Raw genomic sequence first — 20,289 nt, 5'->3', positions numbered from 1 at the left:
GCCTTGGTGTTTTCACTCCCCACTCTCCACCTTCCTCAGCGCAAACTATTATCCGAGTTCCGAGGGGAACCGCAACCTTGATAGATTGTTCTCGGTCTCAGCTAAGGGCCTCTTCGCATATCTTTTAACAGGATTTCTGCATGTTAGTCTTTCCTAAAGTTAAGTTTCTTTAGATTATGGGTACGGGGAGATGAAAGAAGAGCCAAAAAGTTCTCCAAAAAAAAATTGGAATTATTTCAATGATGAGTGCAGCAACAAAACAATATAATCGAAGCATCTTCTACTCATAAATAAAGGAATTGTTTCACAGTTATTTCATGGCAGCAAAGAGTAATCAGACAGGTACGGCGCCCTTTGCAACTTAGATGGTAAGTTGCAGAAGACTTGGGCGGGGTGGCGGAATTTATAGGGCTAAGTTTCAGCTACAAAATGCTGCATTCACAGTAAATAAAAAGGAACCAGCAAAAGTTTGATGGAAGTAACACATACTAAATACTAACAAGGAACTAATTTTACAGATCTGAAAAAGGGGGCACTCTTGGTCAACAAAGAAATGGGAAAACGGGACACGACATTTACATGCATGTAAGATTATGATTGTTAGTGATGTAACAATTCTGGGTATTGAAGAGCTATTATCTGCTTTAGTGACTTCAGCGATGATTTGAATTTTGAGTGCTGTTCAGCCACTGCAATATGTGAATAAAGTTCAAAGTTGATGGGATTAGATGAACTGGAATTATTTGTAATATAGCACTTTAAAAGGGAAGAGGGCCAAACACATACCATGCATCATAGCTTTGATTTCCTTGGAAAAATCTTCAATCCGACCCAAAACTGGTCGGATCCCACAAGACTGGGATACACAAAATTCCAGGTACACAGATTTTTCCAGAATCTGTAACAACAGGAGGCACACATTCTCTGTTTCCACAGGAAGACATTTTGATCTGTTGCCCTCGCACATTTCAGTGATTATGGCAGTTGTTTGATCCTAAGCAAGACAATCACAACCCAATTAAGAAATTCAATGATAAGGCACAAACATAAAAAAAATGCAAAACTGAATTCAACTTATAACAGGGTGTCTGACTTGTTCTCCAAACAGAGAATAGATACAAATGGGACCTCCAAATATTGTTGCTAACTAAATTGATTTTTCTTGGGATCATGTTATTTAATAATGGTGACAAAGACTTACGTTTAGTGATAATTCAATAGTACCAAATACAAGAAACTGTTGGAAGTCCGGACTTAGAGAAATCAAATTTCACAATTTCCTGCACTTAAGAATTCAGATGATTTAAGTTAAATTAATTCAATTATGTTTGCTCTATAGATTCGCAGGATCTGGAGTCTCACAGACTCAAATTCTCCAATTCTACATAGCTCTATGCAGGCACTTCGGCATAAGATACGGGAACAACAAACATAGTTTTTTTTTTCTCTTTCTGCAAACAATCAAATGTAAGTCTTTCATGTAGGAGAAACTAGTAAACTAAATTTAAGGTGATACTAAGTATTAACTATCAAATATATTTGAAAGCTATAAATACATACATAATTACTGCTAATGTAATACCTGTAATCCATGCAGAATCTCAGGCATAGGAAGCTCAGGGAAATGGGCAAGATCAATAAAAGCCACCTCTACCGCCCTTTTAACTGCTGCTTTAGCTTGCATGCACAGGAACTTCAAAATTAGAAAAGCAATTTTATAAATCTGTGTAGCAACCATGTTGGTAAAAAAAGTTGGCCAAACCAAATCAGAATCTTCATTAGCCTGATCTTTGTTGACTAATGGCAATCCTGCATGTGTCTGATCAGAAACAGTTGCATTTCTCATGGAGCAGAGAGAGAGAGAAAACCATCCTTGTTTACTTTTCATTGCTGATGGAATCTCATCAAAGTCCACCTCCTCCTTGACAGTTGGTGGACATTCAAAATGTAAGTTGTAATTTGAGGACTCTCCACCTCTCAAATTTCCCTTGCTTATAAAGGCTAAAAGGTGGATAATTGTCTCATTTAGTCCAGAAGCTATTTCCTTCATACCCATGCTCCACAAAGCGTGATGTTTTGCAAGCTCACATATTAGCATGAGAGTGTGTTCAGTTAGATTCAGATCTCCAAGGGATGTCTTTGATTTTTGGAGTATTCCTCTATTCTTGCTCTGATCATCAACAGGAACATTTGGTGCAGAAAGAGAAAAGGAAAAAATAATGTGTGCCTTCTCCGAAAGAAAATGTATTGAATTGTCCACAATATCCATATAAGAATCATCACCAATGCAATAAATCACTGATGTCATAATAGCCAAGCCAAGTCGCCAGAGGTGCACATGCTTTCCTTGGCTAATACTGCTAGTTCCATCACTAAGTAAAGGATCGCCAATATTTAGCTGACTTAAAAGCACCTTTAAGGAAGAAAAAATATCAGCCAAATGAAGCATCTTAGCACCATCTTTTGTGCGTGCCAAGGTCAAACAAAAATTAAAGATCACATGAGCAGAAACTGAAGCGTCCTTCATTAGAACCTTTCGGAGGATAACCTGTAGTCGAAGGTGCTTTTGTAGGACGGGAAACCAAATATTAGGAGTCAAATAACCCTTCAGCATTAAATCCAATGATGCCACAGAGGGGTTAGAGTATTCACTGTTCTCTGCATACTTGCAGAGAACAGGTAATACCCCAATACTTGAAATAGACACTTCAGAAAAGAGGTTTAATTCAAGATCAGGTTCATCTTTCATATTCTCTACAGAATAAGTGAACCGAAGTGAAGTCAGAAGTAACATAAGAAGAAGCTTCACTACTTTGTTAGGGGCCAGATTGAATGGCCTGATATCAGATAAAATTTGAATGACTGATCCTGAAGTTTTTATAAGAAGTGCAAGGATAGGAAAGAACTCTCTCCTGCATTTCCTTTGCTCAAAATGGATTCTTGTGAGAGTAAGTAACAGTTCAACATGAGCTGAAAGGAACTGAAGCAAAACCTCATTCGTGTTAGAATGTGGAATTGCTGAATCTACTGTTTCCTGCAGAGTCTTGCAAACATATCGGATACCTGATAAGACGAGCTGGTCAGACATCCCTTCAACAAGTAATTTCGGCTTCCATTCATCACTCTGTAAAATTTTACAACATCAGCATCATGAAAAATGATTCAGAGATATGAAGGATAAAGAGAAAATAGAAACCCTTCTATCATGAAAAAGGTAAAGGGTGAAAAGACTAACTCTTCTCATGTAGACAGATAAAGCTGCAATTAAAGATTTCAAAGCAAAATGCTTTGAAGCTGATACGGACATCATCAAATTTGCATTATGGATAATCATTAACATCTTCTCAGCTATTTCTTTGGATTCCGTCCAACCAGAACCAGAATAACACCATAAATCAATCCCGAGTTCGCGTCGTATGTGTAAAACATCAAACATACAAGAGTCCTTGACAACTTGTGAGGAGCTCTTATCCTTTCTCCGCTCCTCATTCTGAAAAGCTTCTAAAGAAAGTAGGAAATGTAAAAGCTCCTGAAATGGACCTGACGTAATTTCACGACCTTCAAGCTCTCCTTGTAGATGGTAATAAAGATCATTCATTACAAGATTGCTGAGTTCTTTTCTACCACTGCAGCCATCAAATCTCAAGTTACCATACATAAGCACAACGATACATTTTATTAGTACTATGATTACTCTAAAAATATGAAGGACCTAAATATACAAGAAGCAAACCTTCCGTTATAACAAATCCTAGATAAATAAATTATAAGAATACAAGATGTTTCCCAAACAAGCAAACTGCTCATCACTCTAAATATTTGAATGCCTATTTTATCTCACTCCAATTATTTGAATGCCTAAACATATATCGAATCACTCTAAATTTTTTTAATGCCTAAACATATTAAGAAGTTCATGCCAGTACTTAATTAGGTAGGGTTTTATAGCAGTTTTATTTAGAGATAATGGCATAAAACCAAATAGGTCAAGACTCCAGCTTCAAGATACATAAACTTCTGATTTAGAAAATGCCAGCAAGGGAAATCCCCCTTTTACACTTTCCAAGCAATCAGTTGAGGCTCGGGGTTGTAAAAAGTTGTCCCATGTGGAGAGGTAAGTACCTATCTTTATTTTGACTCATTTTGAGCTTTTCCAAATATAGAAGGTATCCAACGGCTACAAAATTGTCCAACCAAAGGATAATCAATGGCTACAAAATTGTCCAAACAAAGGATAATCAATGGCTACAAATTTTCCTGTTCTTTTTCAAAAGATTTAACATAGAGCTTTTGTGTGTGTGTGTGTATGTTTCAGTTTATTTATGGATATATACACAGAATCATGTTGATCCAAACAAAAGCATGTATCTGCATGTGTATTTTCCAAAATGAACCATTCGATGACTTTGATGTCTTTCTTGAGGGATGTCTTAAGTTTTGTCCGACTAAAATCCAATGACAAATTAGAAAAATGCATATCATCCATAGATTCAAACTGATTTATGACAAAGTAAATTTTATACAACAATAAAAAGAAATTGTTCAAGTAATCTTTTAATGTAGCACAAGATGTAATAAACAATTCAAATTTCTAGTGAAAATTTCAAATGTCTAGATAATGGATGATACTTATAACTGATTTAAAAGTCAGATCATGGTTACCTGCTTGGAGTAACCTAATTAGTATTACAATAAAGCTATGCTTCTACTCAATAAAGTCATGGCAGTTCCTAAGAAAAGATGTATTTAGAATCTCATATTTCATTATGGCAGTGAAGCCAAAATTCTGAGCTGAGAGCAAGAGTTTGAGAAAATGAAACGTATTGCCGGTATCAGCCTAGCAGTATTAGACCAATTTTTAATTATGTCAAGTTCCAAAAAATTATTTTAATTTGCAGGAAATATCTTAAACCCTTAAAATAATAATAAGTCTAAAATCTAAAAAAAAAATACTACGTTCTCAATTTCACTCCAACCCATTCTCTCTTCTCTCTCACACAAATTAAAAAAAAATCTCCCTTTGTCCCACTCTCCCACTCTCCTCCACTGCTCACCTCATCTCTCATCCTCTATCAAAAAAAAAAAAGAAAAAAAAGAAAAAAAAGGAAAAAATCTCAATCTCACTTCCGTTCTCACATGCAGCCCCCTCACAGCCATCACTGATTTAATCTTTGTCAACCCCGATGTCCAACTTCTCAATTCACACTCGACTACACTCACCAGCCCAACCACACTAGCTACATTGACATCTCTTTCATCTTCTGCAATCTTGCCATTCTTCCTTTATTAGCTCTTATCATATATGCATTTTATTATTTCTCTTGTATGCTCCTCTCCCTTGAGATCATGGGGAATTGATTGATCCGATGACAGAAATGGGTTCATATGGACCGGGATCAGCTGATCCAACCGATAACTCACTGAAACCAATCTACCAATCCGTTTCTCATGAAGCAGATAATGCTCATTTTGGAGGGGTACCATTTATCTCTTCATGGTAAGTGCCGTCCGGTACGAGCCCGGTTGGTAGACACACAACAATCCATGGTATGAAGACTGATAAGATATTTCAAACTAGTTGATAATTGGTCTTTAGGTGTTTTTAGTAAGTCAATGTTTGAGTTATGTTTCAAATTTCAGTATTTATTTGGCATATTTACATATTTTTTTGTACCTTTCATGTTTGGTCGTCTTAGGCTTAATTCAAGTCAATTCTGAAATGTTGAAAAGATCAATTCCAATTCCAACAGTACAAGAGACAAGATTGTCCACATAGTTCAGAGATGATATGCCAAACTAGGCACATGATAGAGCAACTTATTTTGCTGATATTAGATATAGAAAGATATAATGATGCACTCTTAACAGGTCCGCAGTACTTATATGGGAAAGAACCTTTTTGATCTAATCTTACAAAGAAGTGGAGTTTCTTATCCACCCCTTGTTAAAAAATGGGAGGAAAGTCTCTTGTAACAATCATTATGGTTTTGTTTCAAATCAATAAAGAAAAGAGATTTTCTCCTTCCTTCATGTGAAGCAAACCCTTCAATGTGATTCTGATAAGATTGGGTGAGTCTGATAATTATGCCTTTCCTTTAATCTATTATTTTCTTCTCCTCCTTTTCTTTCTTTTATATTATCTTTCTTCTCCTCTAACTACACTTTCTGATTTTCTTTTTTTTATCTTCATTGCAAAAAGTAGAGAATGGTTTACTTCAGATTCACTACTATAGTGATATCGGTAGTACTATAGCACAATGCAACCTTTTTCTTAAAAAAAAAAATCATATTTCAGATCAGAGATCTTTTCTCTTGTTTCTCATTTTTCTACTCTATCGCATTCTCACTATTGAATACTATTTGTTTTCTTATATTTGATTTCTCTTCCTTGAAACCATACCTTCCCTATATCTGTCCTACATGAGTTTGGTAGCTTCCAATTATCCATTTTGTTCTATCATAAAGGTTGATCCAAAGTGCACAAATATAGATCTAGTGAAGAATTTCATCAAAAGCCTATTCATAATCTAGTTTCTGATGAGCCATGAGAGAAATATCAAGGTTTTATGGTCTTTCAAAATATTGTTCTTATTCAGATTTATACGACAATACAAGGCAAATTGACTGGTTTACAAAATGGATGAGCAAGGAAGCTTACCAACGGTGGCAAAAATTGCAACAATTTTCAACTGGAAAGTTGCGTAAAGGGCTTTCTAAGGCCACATATTTAGACCTTGCTATGTAGTATTACATACAACAGCAAAAAGGACATAAAATACCTATATCTAGGTTTTACATTACTCCCAAGGAGTATTTAATCATAGCTGGTAGCCTGGTATAATACATGTTTCGTTTAGAAGGCTGTCAAACAAACTGTGTCCAATCTTCTTGAGCTCTAGATTTCATAATTAGAGGCAAATGCATGACATCCAGATACGTTTGACATGAAAATGAGAGCAATGGCAAGCTGTATGCAATATTCATTACATGTTCAAATTTTAATTATCAAGGCTCTGCCCCCCTCATCCACAGGACCAAAACTACCCTACCTTCCCCTCATAATGGTAAGTGTCCTAGTAAGACACTTCAGTAGTTAAACAATCACCTGAGCTTACATTAAAAATATTGGTGAAAAGTTTCATATTCAATGCAATCATGACTTCTCTTGTACTATTTCTCAACATTAGATTTCCCAAAATTAGATTCACAGATTAAGAATAGTAATAAGTTTTTCACTTAACATGACAGTAGAAGTATATTTATTCTGATAGTCATGTTCAGGAGCATACCTATACCCACAAAATGAATATTGTGATAGAAGAGCAGAAAATGCAGGATGTTGGCTCAACTGCAAAGGTAGATAATTGAGATGTGAAACAAAGAGATACTCATATAAGCTTTAAAATGTTGAACAAATAAAATTGGCAGATATTTTACTCCACAACCATCTGAATATGATATGAAATTACAATTATAATTTAACATAGACTGACCTTAGTGGATATGACATGTAACTGCTTAACTAGTGGCATGGACAAGCTTCCCATATCACCAGTTGATACCTTTGTTATTAGATGCACAATGCAAAGGCAAACGACAACCTATAGAGAATTGATATCATCAATCATCAATTACTACTCAGGCAGAAAAGAAAATGGAAAAAAAAGAAACTCATTTGACTCATAAATGTTAAAGATTGCATCATAGTGATCCAAAGAAAGTTTATAGAGCAGAATAAGGTAAAACATAATTGTCAAAAGCATGATATACATTGTTGATCTATTACCCCTATCAACTTAAGCCTTTGAGTCAAATGGTTACCTAACACGGCATCAGAGCAAAGGACCTGAGTTCAAATCTTGTTAAGTCTGTATCATTTAAAATATAAAATCTCAACCCATTTAAGACAAGTCCATTTCTTAGGTTTATCATAATATTTCAAACCTAGAAGTAAGAGGAGTTTTAGAATATAAAATCATTATTCTTTAACAATTTAAGCTTTTAAGGTAGTTGATAAGTTAATGTAGTATTAGAATTAATTTAATAGAGGTCATAAATTCAAACCTTATTAGCTCGCTTTTATTCCCTATTCTCTAATATTGTCGTGTGGTAGGTTGATTATGAAGCATGAGTATAAATTCAAGATACGAAGATATGACGATACGAATACGAAGATATGATAAATTCTTAATTGAATATGGATACGACAATAAATAAATTAGTAAATAATATATTGCCAACTAATATAACACACGGTAAAAAATGCTATCTCTCCAAAAAATACATAGAAAAATCCAAGTTCCATAATAAATTGACCTGCCTTAGTTACCTCACTAGCTCTGCTCCGAGCGCAAAGAAAGAGAGATGTGGAACCTTAAGTGCAAAGAGATAAAGAGAGAAAGAGAGAAAAAGTAGTGGAGCCTCATCTCAGTCATGTCGTGAAGGTAGAGAGAAAAAGAGGGGCAGTGAAGCCCGACCTCATTGTCGATTACCATGTGAGGGAGGAAGCTAGAGTTTTCTCCTTGTCATCGCCATTTGCTTAGTGTTACAGTCGCGTGAGGGAGGAAGGGCTATGCCTTTCTCATTGTCATCATAGTCACTATCGACTATTATGTGAGGAGAAAGCAAGAGCTTTTCATCGTCGCGTACAAAGGAAGTTGGTTTGATTGATTCAGAGTTGTACGGAGGGGTAAACAAAATATCTATGCGTTAGAGTGTCATTTATTATGTACCTAGGTGTCATATTAGGGGCTGCATATGAAATGGTGTTAAGCCAACCACATGTTCCCAACATGTCAATGGACAGCATATACGACTGCACCAGGCAATTGCACAAGCCCACTAACTATGATTGTAGGTGCGCAATCATGTTAGAATAGTTCGAGACATCAAGGCCGATGAGATGATTTATGACTTTACTACAGCATATTATTCTTTATAATAGCCTAGACAATATAAGATGCTAAAAGGTTTTAGGGAAATTTAATATAGATAAATGCCTTCTTTGCATGCTCCCAATGTGCATGCATTAAACTACTAATAAATGACCTAGTCATGGTTCTCAAAATTGGTTGATCCTGAGTTGGATCGGCCGAACCCAACTCGAAACCAGTCTAGTGACAGGGATTGGCCAGTTTTGGCCATATGAGCTGGATCACCTGATCCGTCTCGACCATATTGGCCGAAACTCACTCTGATTGACGGAAACTAATTTTTTTTTTATGTATATACAATTATCCAATCTTTCATAATACTTTAAGGCTTTGTTTATTTGATAATAAATTAAACATATAACTTGAAAGCTATTTAAAGATCCAAATTAATTATAGATTAATAGTAGAATTAGGTTTTAATATTTCAATAACATTTTGAGTTATTAGTTTCTACTATAATATTATTTTAAAATTCTAAGCATGCAGATACTAAATCTGTAGTTTTCTTTTCTTTTATGTTATTATTTCTAAGATAATTATTTTCTACCATATGTTCTATTGGTTGACAATAGATTGAGAATATATTATTTATTAGCGTATCTATGCCGTATCCGTATACAACAATGTTTTTGATGTTAGAACTCAAAAATATAAGGTTGGATTTATAAATACAGATATAGGGTGTGGGTGTGAATTATTGTCAAAAGGTAGGCTAAATTGAATTTACCCAAAATTACAAAGGTTCTGTGTGAGTGTTATGCTTCATTATCATTAAGTATCTCTACTAATTGACATTGGAAGTTCCCATTACCGTTAGTCTACTTAGTAGTGCAATAGGTCAAAGATGCACCAGGTCTGTTTTCTAAAAAGTCAGTAGCAATAAGGTCCTGATTCAAGATAAATTCATGAGGAAGTAGTACCTTTTAGGATCAACTCTAGCTTCAGGCAGCTCGGATGTCTGCAGGGTGCAACCGAGAGGCATGAAGGATTGCCCTTGAAGGATGCTACTTGGGAAGGTTTTGAAAACCTGAGGTATGTTTTCTACATTTGACCCTTGAGGATAAGGTTCACCTTCTAGGGGAGGAGAATAATAGGAATGGACATGCAATTAGAAGAGACCGGCAAAGATTTAGGTGTTTGCAAGCTTTTGAATAGCCAAACAGGCATTCGATCGCCCTTTCATGTGTCGCCCAAACCATTTGAACAACTTCATGACTCCAGGCTAAGAGCAAAATTCGCCAATGCATTTGGACACCCTTCCAGCCATTCGAATGCTTGACGACATAGAATTAGGGTTAGGGGTTTACTTTTAAGAGTGTGTTTGGTTTAGGAGTTTGTTTTCTTTCCCTAAGTAATTAGTCCAATTAGGAGACTATTTATAGACTACTTTAATTATGTTCAGAGAGGAATAAAGCATTTTCTTCGCCACTTCCTCCTCTCAGGTCAGTCAAACTATCTAGGGGGCTAGGATTTATTGATTTCTTCTCCTTTTGTCCATTAAAACTTTAGTAGTATTACTTGATAAATCTGTTTGGTCGGATCCTATCAATATGAAACATCAAAACAAAAAATAAAATAATTCTCAATATTGCCAGAATATTTGAAGATGAATAAACAGAAATGCAAACAAATATGCAAGTGATCATTATGTTGGTATTTATAATGTCTAAGGAACAGGTGGTTATCACTTCTCTTTTGAAAAGGAGAAATTGCCACAAGTCCTTGTCCTTCTACAAGTTCTAAGAGAGTGGCAAGTAAATCACCTTAGCTTGTCGAACAAGCTCTCTGTCATATCCAGTGGATGAGTAAGACTTTATTAGGGCTTCCATAATAGAACTGTTGCACCAGGTTTTCAAAATACCTTCTGAGTCGAGCATATTTGATGATCTAATTTGACCATCCAAAGAACGAGTTGTCTTTGCAGGTTTCTCATCTTGAAGTCTTTTCTGCAGGAACAATTCACATGCCATGATCTCTAACACTGTACCCTGGCAAAGGTACCTGCAAACCGAGTGCAAAACCTTAGCTAATCAAGGTAGAAAATGGCTCTAAATGAAATATTTGCAGAAGTCAGTTTCTGTAACTGAGAATGAAGTAAAAAACTATTCCACATTATACCTTATAGAGATGTACTGACTATCATCATCATCCCGACTTCCAACTGGAAAAACATTCCTTTCAGGGATAGAAGATATACATGCTGACAAGTTCTCCCAGAAGTTTTTGGTGCTTCTAATCCTCTCTAAAATATCAACATATTGGAGACCCCCCTCCCAAAATGCCTTCAGGAGGTCAAGGACACTCAACAATAAACGAGGAAAACTGGAAAACCAAATGTTTAAGTTATGCCTCATCATCTGATAGAGTTATGGAATCTAAGAGAAATCAGAAGAGAATAGAAACAGATAAAAAAGACAATATACTCAAATAACAACAGATATTATTTCATCAGATAGTACTGCAAAATACACATATCTACCAAAATTGAATTTCCAGCTTCTTATCTTACTAAGATTTGTAGGCATCAATGACTCCATTGACAACTAAGAATGTGTTAGGCAGTAAGGAAAACGTCAAAAAAGTCATAATCATCAAGCACCCAGCAACATATCAAACCTCATTACCTATTAAACAGATCCTTGGATCTTTCAATATATTTCATAATTAGGTCAATTAGTTTAGCATCCTTAGAGCTTGAAATCTGGATAACAGGACTGGCAGCCAGTTGATCCGTATTGCCATTTGCATTTAATTCTGTCTTTGCATTTTCCTCCTTCAATATCAATGAAACAAGAAGAGCAGGCTGCAATAAAATAAATAATGTCAGAGATTTAAAATTATAGTTATTTACATCTTAGATAAAAAGGTCATAGCATACAGAAACATGGATGACAGTTTAAAAATGATAAGAATAAAACAACTAAAAGAGACAGTAGAGACCAAACAGATGCAAAAGTTCAACGTTCAGAAATAATTAGCGTTTCCAGTTCAGAGATAACTAATTCGTACCCGCACTTTAATGAATGCACTTCGCCTAAGCAAAGCCATGCCTAGTGCATCAAGCACCTACCAGTAGAGAGTGTAGGAAGGTCAGGATGTAAGCACTGACTTGAACTTGCAACCACAAGGCGCACGGTGGCAACTGGCAGGTCTTACCACTGAGTGGTGCTTCTAATCCAACAAACTTATTGTTATCAAAAGGGCTACTAAACGCAAAGGAGGATATTAACTCTCTTTGATCACAAAAAACAAGATAAGACGGAAGATTGTAAAAATGCCATATTTGCAATAATTTTAAAAATAAAAACATACAAAACATACACTTGTGGGAGGAGGAGACTAAACTCCTCCATCCACGATGTCTGCCTATCTAATCTGGAAAGATTAGAGCTCATTCAGCAACAATTCACTTTGCAAGTAGGAAGCCAAGATCAAACTCCTTATCCAACTATAATTAGATAAATGCATTTCACTTTAATATTTTAATAAGTCATGTTGAATGCTTTACAACCAAGTATCAGGTAAAAAGACTTAAAACTTGGAAAATAAATAATAACAAACAAGCAATTTCTCTTCAATTAACAAGACTATAACATTATTGACAAAGAAGCTGCCTCGGGTGCACAAAGACTATGCTATGACATTCTTAAAAAAGATATAAGAAAAAACAAACTTTACTCCTTGTAGTTTGGCAAAATTCAAACTAAACTGTGAGCTTTCTTTGTAATAGTTAACCCAATGTAATTTTGACTTATTTGTAGTTTCTCCATCCAAAAAGATAATAGAGAGAACATTTTCAATGTTTTGAAAAGCGATCACGGATGGCGAGTAGTCACCCCACTGCCTAGCGCCAAGGCAGAAGGTAGGTGACAAGGCAGAAGCTTACGATAGGTTGAGCAGAGATGCTGTTTGAGATGTTCTAAAAATTATGGGTTTTCGAGTATTTGAATTTCCTGGATTGATGCGTACATTAATTCTCCTAACTTTTCTATCCTTCCTACACTACTAGAGCTATGCCAGATAGAAGAACCCCAGGAGATTGACGCTAACCCCACCCAATCTCCCGACAGAACCTAAAGTCGACATTTTCAGGAGGAGATGCAATCAATACCACAAGCGCGAGACCTCATCTCTGTGTTCATCATGTTAAGCTCTACCCTTGCTGAGTTGAAGATGATCATTGGGGAGAAAGCTCGCATAAGAAGCAACAGCAAATCCAGGCGTATCGTCGGATCGCTAGTTAGCATGCCAGTGCACAGCCCTAAGCTGCCACCTCCACTACTGCCCAATGAAATGCCTCTTGGGGACCCTTTTTTGCCTTATTAGTTCATTAATGTGTGCGCAAGCACTTTCTAGACTGTTAGATCATGAAATGGAATCCGGTATGCTGGATGGGCTGAATATTGATAGCAATACTGAATTGTGTGTCATCTTATGCTTATTGATGATATTATTATCGTCACAAAAGTTGATAATATTAACTGTGGTGCAAATTAGTATTCTTGGATAATTATCATGCTCTAACTAATCAATGTGTTAATCGGACCAAATTAACTTTCTACCTCCCTACTTGGGCTAGTCCTATCCTCTAGAATATTCTAAGTTCTGTGCTCTATATTCCTCAAGGGTCCTATCCTATTTAGGGGTTAGCATGCAATCTGTTAGGGCTTTTTTGTGGGGTAAGGGGGAGACTAACAAGGAGCTTCACCTTATTTAGCATCCTATCACATTGGTGGGATTGGTATTCGTAATTTGAGGGATGGTCAAATTGGGCTTGTTGGGCCTCCTGCAATGGATTTGCTGAATAGGCCTGATAAGCTTTGGGTTCAGTTTATGCTTTAAGTATGGGTACATAATTTGTGGACTCTTAGGGCCCAGGCTAATAAGCCATTGATGTTAAACAATTTGTTTGATTCCTTGTTGGCCTTAAGGGGGGGTTTCATAAGTCCATTGGGAAAGAAAGATGACTGCAGGAAATTACTGCAGGATTTGAGGCCGCAGATGTGAGATGACTGCAGGAAATTCCTACAGTCAGTAGTTTCCTTCCTACTTTGCTGCAAGCAAGCATTATTCTGCTTCTGACTCTTCAGCTCTGATGGACAAACAAAAGAAGCTGACTTTTCCTGAACCAGAAAACTATTGGTCCCTTTATGTTTCCAATTTGAATATCTAGTAAATCGCATTTTGCATGTTTTCTCGTTTCTCTTCTAATATTACATTTTTAGGATGTTCAGCAGAATATCTTAGTTGCATGAAGTTCATGCTGCTATTCTTTTATGATGTTAATTTTGTTAGATGTTTTGATACAAATGCTTATTTACATGGTTTTCTTTTTAATTGATTATATGAAGAAAGATGGTAAGCTATGAAGCATGGATATTTCGTTTACCTCTTCGTATCGGTATATAGTGGGGCATAAACTAGTCGAGCTGGGCTCGGCTTGAAAATGATTAACATTTAGCTAGGCTCGAGCTTGAGTTCGAGATGAGCCTAATAATATAGGCTTGCTTGGCTCGATAACATTATCGAGCTAGCACGACTCAGATCAAGTTGCCTCGGTTTTAAAACATTTTATTGTATGTTTCCTTTTTAGCTATAATAATATAACCTTTTGAGAGTTGGGTACATATAAAGATGATTTCCAACTCTTCATTTTCCAATGTGGGACTAAGTGTCATCCAACCAAGTTAAAAAATTAATCTTTTACATTTCAAATCTAGGATTCAAACCCATATTATCCTATTTGAAATTAAAGTGCACTATTATACTATAATATATTAATAGAAATAATATATATTATAATGTATTAAAAATTATATATATCGAACAAATTCGAGCCGAGCTCGAGCGAGCTGAGACCAGCTCGGCTTAACTTGATTAGTATTTCGAGCTAGAAAATTTAGCTCGACTCAGCACATTTAGAGCTCGAGCCGAGCTCATGAGCATCGTGAACTGGCAATCTTTTTTGGAAGCCCTATTAGTATCCGATATATAAGAAACCTTGATACGACATCGATATAGCCCGAATACGACACTGATACAGATGCATATCGGATATAGTTGGTGGAATATTTGAATTTAAAAAAAAAGTGATTTTAATGTTTTGATATGGTGCTGATATGAGTCTGATACAGTTTGTTACATTTCTTGATTATCCAATCCTTTTTTTTTTTTGCTGATAGATGATATAAAACATATATTTCATATGTGTATACAATTACTCAATCATTCTTGATAGTGTGAAGCTTTGTTTATTTGATAACAAATTAAACATATGAAAGCCATAAATTAATTATAGATTAATAGCTGAATTAGATTTCAATGTTTCACTAACATTTTGAATTTTATATCAAATTCTATTACAATATCATTCTAAAGTATTAGGTATGTAGATACTAAATCTATAGCTTTCTTTATTTATCTTATTATTATTGAGATGTAATCATTTTTTACCATATATTATATAGGTTGACAACAAATTGAAAATATATTATTTATTTATTTATTGGTGCATCCATGCCGTATCCGTAACCTACTTTTAAGAATATCATATCCCCATATTTGTATCTCCATATCCATGTATCCTGTATTCTTGTTTCATAGATGGTAAGGTGTGCCTATTGCAGCCAAAGGTCATGGGCTTAACTCCTGAAAACAACCTCAGACCATGAGTTAGTTGGAATCTCGTGGTGCAGCAGTTATATGTGGCTAACAGCATATGTGTAACACCCCAAATTATTATAAAAAAATTTCCCTCTGACTGACGCACACGGTGAGCACGTGCGTCAGCCCCTGCAACTCTGCCCCCCATCCCCTCTTCTCCTTCTTCTTCCCTTTCCCTTGCCGTGCACGCTACCCTCCCCCCACCTCCATTAATCCTCATCTTCCCCTCCTTGACCGCACCATTTCTCCACCTCACTACCTCTCTCCATCTCCTTCTCGTGGGTTACCGACCAACCCCCCCCCACCCCCCCCTTTCGGTAAGCCCTCCTCCCATTTTTCCTTTTTCTCCCCTGTTACTTCCCCTCCTCGGCCTTGTGCTATGCCGCCGCCGGCACTGTCGGCCTCGTGTCGCGCCGCAGCCCCTCGTCTCCTCCCTCAGAAGAGAAATGCCGAGGGAGGGTGGGGGGCCGTTGTTTAACCCCCCACACCCCCCTTAGTGGGCTGCGATCATACCGCAGCCCACTGAGCCCTTTGGTGGGCTGCGGTCAGACACAACCCATTGAGCCCTCGTGGCTGTGGTCAGACCGCAGCCCACTAGGCTTGAGTTGGGTGGGCTGTGGTTGGACCCCAGCCCACTTCAGCCGACCTTATGGGCTGCAGTCCAATTGCAGCCCACCAAGGCCCCCCTTGACTATTGGGTTAGGTTTGAGCCTAACCCAATACCTCTAGTCTAGCCCATTTGGGACCATTTAGACTCTATAACCTCGTTTATCTATTTCCACCTAATTTAATTAGCCTAACCCCATAATGACAATTTAGTATCATGTGAATTTTAGGATAACATAAGACTCGCCCTAGGAGACCCTTGACTCATGTATTTGCCAAACATAAATGCTCTAATAAGATAATTAATTCTATTAGTTCGCTAATCTTACGTATGGCGTTACCTGCGTGAATTAATAGGATTGATACCGCGTGAGGAGGATTTTGGGATTCAGGAGGAGCCGGCTAGCTGACGAGATTTACCATACTGTGGAGACCCCCTAGCGAGTAGAGTTATACAAATCTAGAATAATATAATTACAGTCATTATACCTGTCATAACATTGTAAGAAATGTCGGTATTAATGCATGCATTTAGTACACCATGTTATATCTTTACATATGCAGTTATTGATAACTTACTCATTATAATATTATGAGAATGTTAATGTAGCATAAGCATTAGTGTGATAATGCTCTACATGTATCATGTATGGTATACCCTTGCATAGATGTATATTTGTTGTGAATATAGAATGTAACGATCATGATGACTATGACATGCTTTATACATTTATAGACACTGCACCTCTTCCACCTATCATTAGTAGTCGGATTCTGACTAGGCAGTCCCTTACTCACTCAGCACAGGGTTAAGGGTAGAGTGTATTTTATATGACTATACTATTAGCGGCCTACACCTGAAGTCGGGAGCCTGTGTGACATTCAAGTAGTTATACTGTATAGTTAGATTATGATGATAGAAGAACATGATTGTGAGGCGGAGATATAACTCTAGCGGTACCCGACGACGCAGGGTTAGGGCGTCTGTTGATGAGCCGAGGGCTCCTGATTCTCCCGTTGAGGATGGTGATAATTTAGAGAGAGTGAGATATGAGCTTACGACCGGGGTCCTTAGTCTGATGGCCACAGACAATTGATCACTTGTAGTGTCGCCATACACGTGTAGGTGGCATTACTGCTAGATGTATATATATCCCCCCTCGATGTATGAGATGATGGATGATTATGTGATGGATGATTGTTTCTTGAGAGTATTTACCCTGTGTGGTGAATAGCTCGGTGAGCGATGATAAGTATGATTAATGCTTTGGTAGACATGAGATGACTAAACTGCTCTTTTATTGTTGTACATAACATGTAAACACTATGATTGAGATGTGTATAAATAAGAGATTGTATCAAGCTTTATATCAGTGTGGACCTATCGTGATTTGTTTAGGAACTAGCATGTTCCAGGATAGTGACTGGTAATCTTTATCGATCGCATTGATTTAGTAACTCATGGTAAGTCATTTCCATAAGCATACTGTTATTGTTAGCAAATATAGGCATACATTGGATATATACACATGCGATTGCATTATTTAGATCGTATGGATCCTACTCGCTGGGCTATAAGCTCACCACCTCGTGGTGGCATTATTTTAGAGCTAGGGGACACAGGTGCGGGTAGCGAGGAGTAGCGGCCTTTCTTTTTCAGTGTGTTTATTAGTTGTATTAAGCTTTTGCGAGGGCGTTATGATTAAGGATGTATTTTGGACTTAAACAATGTATTTTGGATGTGTATTTAGAAGGCTTGTTGTGGCCTGTGGAGTTTGTATCCGGACTGTTAGGTTTTTATTTGTTAGCAATTGTGTACAAAATATTCCAAGTATATTTTTTCATGTATATGAGCTTTACACAAGTCTACAATATCTCTAGTTTAAAAAATTTCAAAATTATTGGAGAAAAGCCGTTGAGTTCACATCGCGTTCAAACGTGGGTACTACGTTCACACAGACAGAGAGCCGCATTCACAAACGCATTCGAACGCGGGTACTGCCTTTACAAACACGTTCGAACGCGGGTATTGCGTTCATACAGACCGAGAGCTGCGTTCACAAACGCGTTCGAACGCAACCTGAAGAATTCAAGTTGTCGCGTTCGAACGCACCTGAGATCAAATCATGCCGTTCGAACGCACCCGAGCCGCGTTTGAACGCACCAACGAAGTTTGATAAATTTAGACTTTTGTGAGTACGAATAAATTTATTATTTCTGATTTATTTACTCTCTCGACTTCTATGATAATTAAACTAAATTTAATGCACTCATAACGTGTGATTATTCTTGAGTGAGCATGACATCATTGATTTTTTTTTAAATAGCTCACTATTGACGTTAATTTGCACAGTTTGACCTCATGCTTAGTCATCACAAATATGTTCATAAAAGATCAATGAAAAGGGCTACAATGAGTTTGTGTAAAGCCATCTTGTTTAGAGTCCAGTTTGACTCAGTACATTGCTTGCAAATTAAATAAAAATTTTAATGTTTGTGAATATCTTCTATCACATTGTTTAATATGTACTACAAGAAAATGGCTATCTACTCATGTGTGAAAGCCATCATTGCACCTATATGGTTTATGTATAAAAAATATTACAGGAAAAATTCCTATTCTGTTATTGAGAATAAGTCGAAAAGTGCAAATTTAAATACTAAGTCGGTTTAACTACTGTGTTGTATCATTGTTTAAATAGAAAAGTTTATTTAAGAAGAATGTTTCATGTTATCTATGCTCACCTTGCATATGTATATTGTTATGATCAATCAAGATTAATTTAATTTTGAGTGATGCATTAGAATTGATTATAATATGCTTTTGATGATTTGATTGATCTGTGTATGACTTATTTCATTCGATTGTCATATTCTATGTCTTGAATCTATTTTGAATTTTTAGAGGTGAATCTCCAAAAAGATTTTTTTTTAATTTTTTCTTAGATTTTTTACTTAAAAAAAAAAGGGCGTTCGAACGTAAATTTTTGAGTTCGAACACGGTGACTGGCACGTTCGAACGCGCAGATTGGTGCGTTCGAACGCATTTGAGGATTCTTTATATATTGCGTCCGAACCCAAAGGTTTTCATCTTCTATCTTCCAAACCCTAGAAACCCTTCCTTTTCTCCCTCTCAAATCTTCAAGTTCTTGGTATTTTTTATCAAATTTCAAATTTCTCACCACAAACCCTTTTAAAGGGTAGTTCTCCTCCGGATCTAGCATATTTCGGCCAAATTTCTTAGTTTTTCTTCACTTTTGCGAGGTATGATCATCCATCAATTTTCCTATTTTTTATTCAATTAAGTCTCTTGATCTTGATTGATTTCGTGCGTTTTTGAGTTTTGATCACATTAAAGTTACTATCTTGATGTTTCTTATGTGATTGAACGTGATATCTTAGCATTTTCAAGTGGACGATGGATTTTGGCCTTCATGATTTCTTGGATTTTTTTTCTTGCTATCTTTTTGTTTGCTTTGGGCATGTATTGAATCTTGCATCTTGTTTCTTTCTCAAGAATGCCTAGAAAAGCTGCAATTTCCAAGAAACCTAGGCCGCCTTCCTCACCTACTTTGACTACCAAGTTTTCAACATCTACGGCTGCGGGGCGTTACAAACATAATTTTGGCACCCGTCCTGTTATCTATGAACGATCCGTGGTCATTTCTGATTTTTCTTTTTTGGGGATAGAACAGATATTTACTGAGCGAGGATTGTTATCGGTGTGTGGGATGAGCGGGACTACTTATGTGGAAGTTGTTCGGGAATTTTTTAGTAATGCCACGGTTTTAGACCGTTGTATACATTCTACTGTTCGTGGGGTGTCTGTATACTTGGACTGAGATGTTATTCGCGCTGAACTTTGTCTTCCTGATGGTGAGTTCCAGTATCCAATGTCTGCTCCACTTCCAGATGTCGATGAATATGCTGGCACTGTACTGATCAAAGGGGAACGTTGGAAGGGAAACATGATGCTGCACAGAAAGAAGCACCTCGTGAGGGGTTACCGTTTGGCATCTTTATTACAAACTTGTGCACTCAGAGTGGGGTGCGTGTGGATGCTTCGAAACCTTCTTTTACTTCACAC

General features: G+C 36.7%; 1 protein-coding gene across 2 annotated transcripts in view; it reads right to left on the bottom strand.

Moving 5' to 3' along the window:
• Positions 1 to 265: 265 nt before the first annotated feature.
• Positions 266 to 20,289, bottom strand: part of LOC140799411 (uncharacterized) — a 66,498-nt gene continuing 46,474 nt past the window's right edge. For both annotated transcript variants that reach the window (XM_073153750.1, XM_073153751.1), the window contains 9 exons: positions 11,558 to 11,736; positions 11,052 to 11,255; positions 10,697 to 10,934; positions 7,494 to 7,601; positions 7,290 to 7,348; positions 3,236 to 3,626; positions 1,583 to 3,124; positions 787 to 994; positions 266 to 689 (listed from right to left, as the gene is read on the bottom strand). In XM_073153750.1, the coding sequence (XP_073009851.1) occupies positions 601 to 689; positions 787 to 994; positions 1,583 to 3,124; positions 3,236 to 3,626; positions 7,290 to 7,348; positions 7,494 to 7,601; positions 10,697 to 10,934; positions 11,052 to 11,255; positions 11,558 to 11,736 (3,018 nt within the window). In that variant the 3' untranslated portion in view covers positions 266 to 600. The remainder of the gene's footprint in view (positions 690 to 786; positions 995 to 1,582; positions 3,125 to 3,235; positions 3,627 to 7,289; positions 7,349 to 7,493; positions 7,602 to 10,696; positions 10,935 to 11,051; positions 11,256 to 11,557; positions 11,737 to 20,289) is intronic.

Source organism: Typha latifolia, chromosome 12 (genome assembly GCF_019914945.1).
Source record: "Typha latifolia isolate L0001 chromosome 12, TyphaL0001v2, whole genome shotgun sequence".
NCBI lineage: Eukaryota > Viridiplantae > Streptophyta > Magnoliopsida > Poales > Typhaceae > Typha > Typha latifolia.
The sequence above is the reverse complement of the archived record's forward strand: the minus strand, read 5'-3'. Positions and strand labels throughout refer to the sequence as shown.